Here is an 11,304-nt window from a genome sequence, read left to right as displayed (position 1 = left end):
CAACAAAATATTAAATATTGTAAATTGTTCCAAAACAACCATACAAATTGGGTTGTAAGTGACTTAAGTTACGTGGAAGACTAGTCTGAAAATTTAAATAATCGAAAGTGGATGGATGAACTGACATTTATTGAGATTGTTATCATTATGAAATCATTTAAATTTTACTAAAATGATTTATTAACATTAAAAATATATAGATTTATTAACAATTTTATTAAATTCATTTACAATTTCAAGCAGTACAAGCAATATCATATATCATTTACATTATCATACAAATAGTCATTTAAGTATTTTTAACACCAAATTTTTTTAAAAAAAACTATATTATTAACTCCTTTTATCCAATATGAAGACTATATGAAAAACAAAATGAGAAATCACATTAAATCATTCTGTCAAATATTAAATCAAAAGTAGTACAAAACCAAAAATTAAATAAAAAGTTATCCAGAATGAAAGCATGTTGAAAGTTGGTCTTTTAAATTTAGTTCTTAAAGTATAAATTAAAAACCTATTTTGAACTTAATAGTTCATATAAATTGTTTATATAAATGTCTCGAAATAATAATAAAATTACAGTATGTCATACCTTTAAAATATTTCCCATCGAGAAATGAATATCTTAAATTACAGGAGAACATAAGAAATTTGGAATCACGAAAGAGTGAACCATGAATTCTTCATATATTATCAAAATGAAATTAAACAGGTTTTCACATATATTATACACCAAAGGAATCGAAGAAAGAAAACAGCAAGAATTCATCGCCGAAATGCATTGGCTTCACCACCAGACCTGCCTTGAGAATAGTATGTCCGACAACGAACACTCTCAGCTATTGATGCACTTCCCCCTTCCCCTGCACCATACACACTTTTACTAAATATTGGAATTTCAGATGCATTGCTCTTGGAGTATGCATGAACCTAGAAGGTCCGAGAGTATATAGATGAATGGGACGCGTCTTGAGTTTCAGTCGAAGAAATTAAGCTCCAATTAAAAGCAAGGGTATGCATTAAAAGTAAANGAATCCTAATCCTAGTTTGATCAAACAGNAGGGACAAAGTATAATCATTACTACAAAGTACTATCAATTAGACGTCGAGCGTCTACCACGAACATGCCTCTGTCCTCTCCTAGTTGGAGAATATTCTTCGATTCCATCATTAGCATCCTGAAGCAGTTCCACCGCCATCTGATGTGCAACAGTACCCTCGGTCACATGACGACACGATATCAACGACTGTAACTTTCTAGTCATTCTCCTAAATCTAGCCTGCATAATAATTATATCAAATAAATAAATAAACATGGTTAGTCAAAATTTAATAACATAAGCAATGAAAAATAACATACCAAGGCNCCGGATGGTGAAGGCGGAGAGGATCTACGATGAGGTCGTGCCTCCTGTGGAACATCAGGACATTGTGTAGGCACAAGAGGTGGTCTCGCGTCAGCTGGAGCAGCAATAATATAGGGATGTGAAACCCTCGTAAACCACTGTATGTATCCATCGACACATTCAGAAGGGTGTGATGCCTGTCTCACATTCCTAATAACGTGGTCTGTGAAGTGTAACCACGCAAAATCAACAGCGACTACATCTGCATCTGCAATGACAGTGGGTGGTCGTGGAATCTCCTGGTAAAACCCAAACTGCCTCATCACANGCTCAGGCAAATGTCGAGAAAGGGTGTCACCAATCCGAATCCATCCAGAATACATACAAACTCCGAATAATGGACGAATGCCCCGATGTGCCTCATATGGATGCCATACCACTCCACTGTATGTCAGGTCATCCAACTGCTCCCGAATCTCTGCAAGAGTCAAACTCTGCCGAGGGCTCTGCCACCTAGTCGCACGTGGTGTGGTGTCATCATAAGAAGACACCAACCGCCTCCTTCCCATTCTAGGGAAATGCTCGTATATCCAACTCTAATAAGGCAATTATTCAATTAAATATTTTCTATCTTTGAACATGGAGATAAGTATATCAAATAAATGTGCAAGATTTATGTTTGTACCTGAAAAAGAGTCAAATATCCANCCATCTGCTTCGTGGAAGCCAGACTGGCATCCCCAAGNTGCTCGTACAAATGGGCGAGTGNAGCAACGCCCCAAGCATATCTGCCACACGCGTGTACGTCTCTAAATAATAGTAGGTAAGACACGCGTATAGAACTGGCACTTTTATTTGCAAAAATGGTGCATCCTACTAGATGNAGCAGATATGCTCTGGCAGCATAGTCCCAATCCTGTGACCGACACCTCTGAACATATATGTCTCTCAGCCAGCTGAGTCTTACTTTAGTACCACGTGCATCCTCCATCTNAGCACCAGCTGTGCCACCATCAACGCCGAGCAGGTCTACGAGGGCTGTACGAGCCTCCTCAAACTCCAACTCCTCCAAATCACATAATTGTCCTAGCACCAGGAGATGAAGTAAGGTGGATACATCATCAAGCGTGATCGTCATCTCCCCTACAGGGAGATGGAAACTACTCGTCTCAAAGTGCCACCTCTCTATGAATCCGAGCAACAAGCCCTTATCAATGTAATCGTAGCAGATCTGTGTGAGAGGCATCAAAGAGGAATTCAACACAATGTGTTGAATTCCCTCGGCGCACGGTCCTAATTTATTAACTTTTATACCATGCGAGATCAACTTGAGCATATCCCCTCGATCCTACACAACAATATTTAATATAAATTGGCTTAAAAAAATTATTAATTAAGATTTAAGTTATGCACTCACCCGGCCCTGTGAAATACCATACACAACATGCTGAACATAGTGCGTCAGTAAAGAAGCATCACGTGGACCTCCAGGAAATCCACCGACATCCTCCTCTTGTATGCCAGGAACATCATGTTCCTCCTCCTCATAATCGTCATCAGAGGCCTCAAATGCCTCCTCCTGAACAGGACCCTCGTAGGCCTGATATGCCTCCTCCTCAAATGCTTGATCCTCAACGATAGGGTCATCCTGAATAGGAGCTGCCCACCCTCTCCGTGCCGAAGCTGTAGGTCGTCTCCTANCTAAACCTTGTGCAGAACCCTCTCCTCGAGAACTTTGTTGTCGAGAACTCTCTCCTCGAGAACTCTCCCCACGAGAACTAAAAGATGCACCTCNTGTTCTTACCATTACTGAAAAAAAAAATTTAATTAAATTAATAATTATTTCTTATATTTTTTCAATAATTTAATAATAATTATTTTATTAACTAAAATAATTTTAATTTACATATAATTAAATAACATATTATAAAATAATAATAAATTTAAATACTGTATAAATTAATTAAAAATACAATAAACTAATAAATCAAAAAAAAAATAAAACAAAATAATTACGTAAGAAAATAAAAAGTTAAAAATTAATTACTTATAAAATAAACTAAAAACATGAAAATAAAAAATTTTCCCTAAACGGATGTCGACATCCGTCGATGGATGTCGGACATCCGTTAAGTTCTTCCTTCTTCCTTCTACGTAGACATCTCTACCAGAAACATCACAGCACCAAAAGCACCAAAATGAAACCAAACAAAAACTAACAATGGTGCACAGAGCATAAATCAATGGAATCTTAAACACTAAATCACATACATTTACAAAGCAAGAAATTAATAGTGCAACGAAAATTAACCAACCTCGTAACCGTGTCGCACCACCGCAGAAAAAGAGTTGACTGCAAAAGTTGAAAATTTTCAGAGAGGGTGGAGTGTGGGGTTGAGAATACAAAGGGAAAGGGTGGAGCGTGGGGTTGAGAATACAAAGGGAAGGGGAAGTGAGGTGGGGTTGAGAATGCAAAGGGAAGGGGAGGTGGGGTGGGGTTGAGAATGGAGGGAAGNGGGAGGGAAGGGGAGGTGGGGCTCTGCTGCGTGAAAGTGAAAGATGAAGAAAGTAAAAGTTAAAGAAAGGAAAGTAAAATTAGGGTTTTATTAGGAGGGTTAAAAAAGTAAAAAAGAAAATAAAAAAAGGTTAATTTTGTAATTAATAAAAAGTTAAAAAAAAGTGGGGGGGTGGAGGTTGGGTTTGGGGAGGTGGAGGCATTAACGCCCAGAAAGAAATATTGCTAGGATAGACTCTAACCATGGATTTGATACCAAATTAAGAAGTGGGCTTTAAGCCTAACTCAACCCCATAAAACCGGCTTGTAGGGTGAGGTTTGCACCCCACTTATATATTATAAATCGACCTTATCTTTAGTCGATGTGAGACTTCCAACACACCCCCTTCACGCTGAGGTATAGTCATCTCGAGCGTGAGAGTAGAATTAATGGGTGGTTCGAGATAGTGGCCCTACAACGGGTGGAACAGAATGCCCACATAGATCTCGCTAGGATAGACTTCAACCATGGCTCTGGTATCATATTAGAAAGTGGTTTTTAAGTTTAACTCAACTTCAAAAAAGTTGTCAACAAAAGGACCCACTTAAGATTCCCATAAAAAATGAGGACCATCTGAGGGTTTAAACCTATGTTTTTCCTTATTTTATATTAAAATATCAAATTGATTAAAGTTTAAATAAAAATTGTAGAAATTAAAGTTCTAAAATATAATATTATTGTTTATAAATAAGTTTAGAAAGTTATTTAAAAATCTAAGGTGAGTATCATTATAAATGAAGTTTTATTCAAGCTAGTAGCACTGCTTTCCGCTCTATTTCTTACAAAATGGTTTACTGTGTAATATGTAATATAGTGATATTATGGATATAAAAATAATAATTTTTTTTGTATTTTAAAATGTATTATTTAGAATACAAAACTTGCATTTCGAAATATGTAGTTCCGAACACAAAACTTGTATTATGGAATACTTTAATTCTAACTACAACATTTTAATTTTGGTATTTGCATTTTATAATATTAAATTTATATTATGAAATGTATAATCTAAAATACAATGCTTGCAATCTAAAATATAAATTTTTTATTTTGTATTTGTATTTTGGGATTCAGGAATATGCCCGCAACTTCTTACACTTATCTGCATTTTAAAATTCTAATTTTATCCTTCTTTTTCTAGTGGATAGACTAGAAATGCTCTTTAGTATCTATAGTTGATTGATGTGGATATGTTTAATGTGTTTATAATTGTTATGTTGCTTTGTGCAAACTCTTTTATTGACCTTTCCACTAATAGTATCAAACTAATAAACAAAGATCTAACATACATCAAAGGATCCTCAAAGGAAATTAAAGCACCAAACTAAAAAGAAGTATTAGAAAAAGGATCATCAAATCTAAATCTAAATCAAAAGGAAAATATTTTTTTAACAATTTATTTTATTATTTTTTTATAATCGCTTATGTTGTAGATTGTGATAGGTCCGTTTCAAGTATATAAACCAATAAAATAGTGACATATAGTCTATTGTCAAAAAGTTGTTAAAAAAATTGTTAACATATAATGGTCCAAATCAAAATTGTACAAGTCAAACTTAATAAAGAGATTGGAGGTTAAATTCTTCTCATCCTTAAGAACATATTCTTGACAAGAAAAATGAAGGTGTTAGAACTAGGTTATCATTCAAAGATAGAGACTTATTTGCCCTTATGCCTTAAATACAATCAAAGAACATTAATGAAGCTCTGGCTAATGAAGATTAAATTCTAGCCTTAGATGAAGAACTTAACAAATTCATCAAAAACCATGTATTGGTGTTAGTTCCTCCATTTGCAAATCAAAGTATGATTGGCAAAAAATAGGTCTTACAAAACAAACTAGATAAACAAGATGGTGTAGTAAGAAATAAAGCTAAATAGGTAGAAGATGACTTCAGAAAGAAGATATCCATTTCATTGAAACTTTTTCTTTAGTTGTCACACCGAAAGTGATAAGAATTTCATTTGCTTTTTTGGTTTACAAAAATATAAAGCATTATCAAATAGATGAAAAAATTGCTTTTCTAAACAATTTTATTGAAGTCTTTGTAAAATAACCTCCTAATTTTGAAGACTTCTAAGATAAAATATGTTTATAAACTTAAAATGGTTATGATCTTAAAGAAAATGCTAGAGTTTCGTTCAACAGACTAAGTATTTTCTTTTACAAAATGATTTTATTAGAAACAAGGCTTATACAACCTTATTCATAAAATGCAATCAAGATTTTATTACACTTCAAACTTATGTTAACAATATATTCTTTAATTCTATTCACGAGAGTTTGTGCAAATAATGTTTTAAGTTGATGTAGATTGATTTTGAGATGAGTATAACAAGTGATTTACTATTTTTCAGGATTTGAAATCAAACAAAAAAACAATTGAATTATATATTTACATTACAACTAAAACAATTTTGTATAGAAAGTATATATATCTTACCATGTTCATATTAGAACATTAAAAGTGAAATAAAAGAAACATTATACATTATTAACTAAGTTAAATCCTATCTTTATTGTTTGATTTTAAATTGTTTCCTTACAAAGAGAAGTCAAAATCTCGAACATATTCAAGCTTTCCTTATCTAACTTCTAGTCAATACACACATCAAGGGATGCAATGCTATAACAACATATATAACAAAGTTACTTAAAAGAGATCATATTATAATAAATGTGATGAAGCAACAATCATATTTAAAATACTATACAAAAGACATCAAGAAGTAGAAGAAGAATACATGCATAAGCATACAAGTGCCTTACATCTTTCTAGTACTCATAAGCTTATAAGTTTTCTTTATGGATGAGAATATGACTACAACCATAAGCTTATAAGTTTCTCTAAGGACTTTTCATCTTTCTAGTACTCATAAGCTTATAGGTTTCTCTAAGGACTTTTCACAAATAGTTTTGCTTATTATTTCTAAGAAAGCTTTAACATCAATGGGCTAAGAACTACACCAACTATATAGACAACTATTAGGCTACATCACACCAACAATCTAACCAGGTATTGGATGATGAGAAAGAGTTGTTGCTGGACAGAGTTGAGCAATGAAATGAAGTGCTTCAGATTTTACTCCCAAATATCGTTTGCAACAATACCAGTAGAGTATTTTAGATTTTTAAAACTGTTTTCTTTGCAGTATTTTTTCTTTGATTAAATAAAGCATGTTTTGGTAGGTGATTTGAAAGTAAAGAAAAGGATTGAAAATATGAAAAGAGAATGGAAAACAAAATATGAAAGAAAAGATAAAGTGATGAGTTTAAAGGTGAAGAGTTTGACTATTTTGCTGAACTTGAATTTCATTTCCCACCTAAGTTACCTTACTTTTCTTTGGTTATTAAGCTTTGAATCTCTTTTCTCTATACCCAAGCCACATTATAAGACTTGTAAAATACCTGTTAATCATAAGTGCATTGTTCTAACTTGGTGGTTTATTTGAGAGATTTTCCAAGCCTATGCCATTGTTCTTTCTCTATGTGCAACGTTGATTTTTAGCTTTAGTTATGGTTTTTTACCAAATCCTTCATTTAGGTGTTGTGAAGGGAAGTGAAGACACATTCAGCAGTGGGAGTAAAACAAAGCTAATGCATCTGCTGAAAAGGGTAGGTCTTCAAGGGTTGAAGTTGGAAAAGTCAGAGGAGACTTGCAACATTATGATATTTTCATTTTGCTTCTAACAAATATCAGTGCCACTAATGGTAGTGGGGAAATTAATAAAGGTTAGAATTTAATAATTTGTAGCATTCTGGGATGGTTTACAGAAAGAATGGTCACCAGCTTCCACTTTGCAGAAGTAGGGTTGTATGTAGCTATGAATTGGCAAAGCTTGAAGAGTATGTTTCATAGTGCAGCCTAATCAGAGTGCTTCTGTGTACTCTAGAAAAATGTTTGTGGGGTCATTTTTCTTTTAGATTTTACAGTTGTAAGCATAAAAAGAAGAGAGGAAAATTACATTATGAGTTTTAGCCAAAATCTATAATCATTTGAGTATATTAAGCAATGACAAACACATAAGAGAAAAGGTCAAAAAAGAGGTCAAAAGAGAAAGTTCAAGACCATCAAGCTAAGCCCCAAAGCATCATATTATTCTACAAGTATTGGGGTGGGGGCACACGTTACTGTTCTCGTAACCTTTGGTTCTTCCTTAGGAGTTAGGTTGTTTCCTTTTGGAAAAACATTTTACCTTCTTGAATTTTTCTCCCTCTCTCATGAAGTGATGATCACTACCATCTAGTACAATCTTCTTACAAAATCAGATTTTGTCCCCCGATAATAAAATCCTCCACCTTTATGCATTGGATCATAATTTACAATTAATGAGTGTTTTGTCAAAGCCACCAAGAAACCAAAACCATTATATTTGTACTCCATTTCATGGAGACAACAAATATGCCTTTAATCTACTCCAAGAAAAATTGTTCTAAAATACTAAAACCTTTGTTTATAGGTCATTCTTATTCCATCATGTTCACACACCAAGCGTTATTACATACACCAACTTTATAGAAAGAATTTATGTTATACATATGAAAAAAGCAAAATGAACTTTACTTTTGTTTTCACAAGAGAACAAAACAAAAACAAAAAATAAACAATTGCAAAGAGGACAAGCTGAAGGTGAAGCATGCACTATTCTGCATCCACCAGAATGATCATTATGAATCTTTGAATTCATAAAAGAAAAAGAGGGTAGGAAGAAAAACAGAAAAGAATTAGTATGCCACCTTTCTTGTTTCTATAAAAAGGGTGTGTGCAGTTAATCATAGTTAGTATAATCCAATTAACAATTAACAAAGCAAAGCAAATGGTGCGTGTAAGTGTTGAAAAGTTAATCCTGTGTATCCCACCAGAATGAATTAGTTGTAAAAGTGAATCCCCACATTCTTCGCTATGTTCTTGGCTTGTTATTAGTGTTATAATAGACATGATTAATCAATTATCAATCAATTATTGACTGTAAAAGGCATAAGTTGTCGTCAAATTACACCATATAATTGAACAAAGAGTGTGACAACTAATAACAGCTAGCTAACAACCAGCAAAACTACTTCTAAGTTAGTTTTGTAATTTTATGTATCACAAAGTATCTTTTGGTTATACTAGTATAAGACTTATCCTTGGATGAATACATATCAAACTATTAAGTCGACATGTATTTGGTTCATTGTTATTTAGTCAGTACAATATCATACAATACACTTAATCATTATGGTTTATGGTTAACTACCATGATTCAAAAGCTAACAAGTATTTGTGTCGATGGGCCCAGGCCCATAAATAGTGAGTATAAATAACACATTTCACGATGTATATTAACTATATTTTCATTAATTACTCATTTATTGTTTGGTGACGTGATTGTCTTGTGTAGGCTCAATCCATTTTCGTCTTAGGGAGAACAAGAACCAGGGAGGAGGACAAGTATCTAGAAATTGAAGGTTGGAAGCATTTAGAGAGAGTCCTTGGAGGTCTTTGCAACGTACATACTCGATTCTATAAGAACAATTGGCGCCCACCATTGGGCCAACTTGTATTCTATGAAGAATACGTCTATAGTATCCGCGAGAAGTAGGATGGTTTGGGAAAGAGAAGAAAGATCCTCCTTAGCTGACATAGTCGCTACTATAAAAGTCGAGGCGAAGATGTAGTATAAGTTCATTGAGTTTAAGAAAAGAAGTGTTGAGGAGATGGATGCCTTGAGAGAGAAGAATGCAAGACTAAAACGGACGGTTGAGGTTGAAGTAACTACTTGCAAAGTGTCAACCAAAATTGCGACGAGACCACGAACCGAGAAAAAAAAGGTTTAAGAAGAAGTTTTGGAGCCATCATGGTATATTCTAAAAGAACTAAGGAAAACTATTAAATAAGGCATGGTCTACGAGAACCAGATTTTGAGTTTAGGGGATGGTTACACGTAGAGAACGTATCAGTACTGTATTGCGCCTACCTAAGGTAGTACTTTAATTAAATGTACAAAGTTGATTTTGTTTTCAAAGTGTTTAATTTTCACCAAAAATAACACTATAAAAAACAAAAATATTTTTTTTATGGTTCTGACAAGGATTGACATTACTCCTACGTATTCTCATTCAAAATGAGAAATCAAGGCTACGTAGTTCTTTATATGAAATTTTTTTTCAAAATTATTATGGATTGTTTTGAATTTTTGGGAAGTGAACATGAAAAGGAGTGATCTTATTTCTACATATCTACATTCATGATGAAAAATCACGGATGCATTTTTGACACTTTTTCATTAAAAATATTGATATTTTTTATTTTTTAGTATTTTATATGTATTTTAGAATTATTTAAAAAAAATATGTTATATGATGTGAATGGTCTCACAAACATAAAAAACAAATGATGGATAAAACTATATTTTTTATTTCTGAAGATTTTTTATTTTTTTGTATTTTAACATGATTGAGAAAAAACAAAGTTATTAAGCATTAGGACGATGCGGGAAATCACATGATTACTCATACCTTAAAAACATTATTTAATTATTTAAAAAGAAAAGAATTTAGAATTAGGATAATTCGAATGATCACACGAATACTCACGCCTTTAGAAATGCTAAAAAATCATTTTGTTTATAATTTTATAACTTATAATTTTTTTATATTTAAAAGAGTATAATGGGACATGAAAAATAAAATAAATTATTTTAAAAAAGCAAAACAAAAATTCATAACCTTAGAAAGTGAGCAAAATAGTCTAGCAAAAATGGAATAAGGAAAAATGTGTATAACTTATTAAAAATGTTAAGAGAATGATGATGCAGAAAGTCCTTACTCGAAACAATTTGTTTACGAAGATATGAGAAATACAACAAGGATGATGTTAGGGTAGTAATGAAAGATGAAGGATGATAAGTTTTGAGTGTAAAGAATGAGATAAAGTATGAAGTTTAATGTGTAGAGAGGAGGTATAAAATAATGGTGTGTAGGAGAAAAATAGAATACCATTTTAGGGAAGAAGATATGTGTGTGTCCCTCTGTATTTGTGTGTCCCCTTTTCATATGATAGGTTGTGTATCTATATGCACACATTCTAATCTTAGTCTTAATTGTAAGTGAACAATATAAGGAATGTGTTGGTCTTGATATTGCAAAAATAAAATCATAATATAATGTTTGAGATATTAATTCTAATTATTATCATATATATTGCTTCAAATTCATAGAATCATATCTTTCTCTAATTGAAAAATGTGATGGAGCAAACCATAATATAATATCGAGATATTGATTCTAATTATTATCATAAATATTGCTTCTAATTATCAAAATATTTCCTTATGACAAGTTTCATGAGAGGTGTAAAACAAAGAGTGAGGTAAGGATATGTATAGAATCCTTGAGCTATTGAGCTCACAAAATA

General features: G+C 32.7%; 3 protein-coding genes across 3 annotated transcripts in view; 1 reads left to right on the top strand and 2 right to left on the bottom strand.

The window, feature by feature from the left end:
• LOC106763678 (protein FAR1-RELATED SEQUENCE 5-like) overlaps positions 1 to 960 on the top strand; it is a 3,304-nt gene extending 2,344 nt beyond the window's left edge. The window contains exon 3 of the mRNA XM_022782222.1: positions 906 to 960. Within this exon, the coding sequence (XP_022637943.1) occupies positions 906 to 960 (55 nt within the window). The remainder of the gene's footprint in view (positions 1 to 905) is intronic.
• A 43-nt stretch (positions 961 to 1,003) lies between these two features.
• LOC111241809 lies at positions 1,004 to 2,063 on the bottom strand. The gene is made up of 2 exons (XM_022781707.1): positions 1,364 to 2,063; positions 1,004 to 1,283 (listed from the first exon to the last, which is right to left on the bottom strand). The coding sequence occupies exons 1-2, from the start codon at positions 1,916 to 1,918 to the stop codon at positions 1,098 to 1,100; spliced, it is 741 nt and encodes a 246-aa protein (XP_022637428.1). The 5' UTR covers positions 1,919 to 2,063; the 3' UTR covers positions 1,004 to 1,097.
• On the bottom strand, positions 2,023 to 3,156 carry LOC106763677 (protein MAIN-LIKE 1-like). Its single transcript, XM_022782221.1, has 2 exons — positions 2,767 to 3,156; positions 2,023 to 2,697 (listed from the first exon to the last, which is right to left on the bottom strand). Exons 1-2 carry the CDS (start codon positions 3,154 to 3,156, stop codon positions 2,023 to 2,025), a joined length of 1,065 nt encoding a protein of 354 aa, XP_022637942.1.
• Positions 3,157 to 11,304: the final 8,148 nt, after the last annotated feature.

This window comes from Vigna radiata, chromosome 6 (assembly GCF_000741045.1).
Source record: "Vigna radiata var. radiata cultivar VC1973A chromosome 6, Vradiata_ver6, whole genome shotgun sequence".
In the NCBI taxonomy this organism is placed as follows: Eukaryota; Viridiplantae; Streptophyta; class Magnoliopsida; order Fabales; family Fabaceae; genus Vigna; species Vigna radiata.
This window is presented reverse-complemented; position numbering and strand designations above follow the sequence as displayed.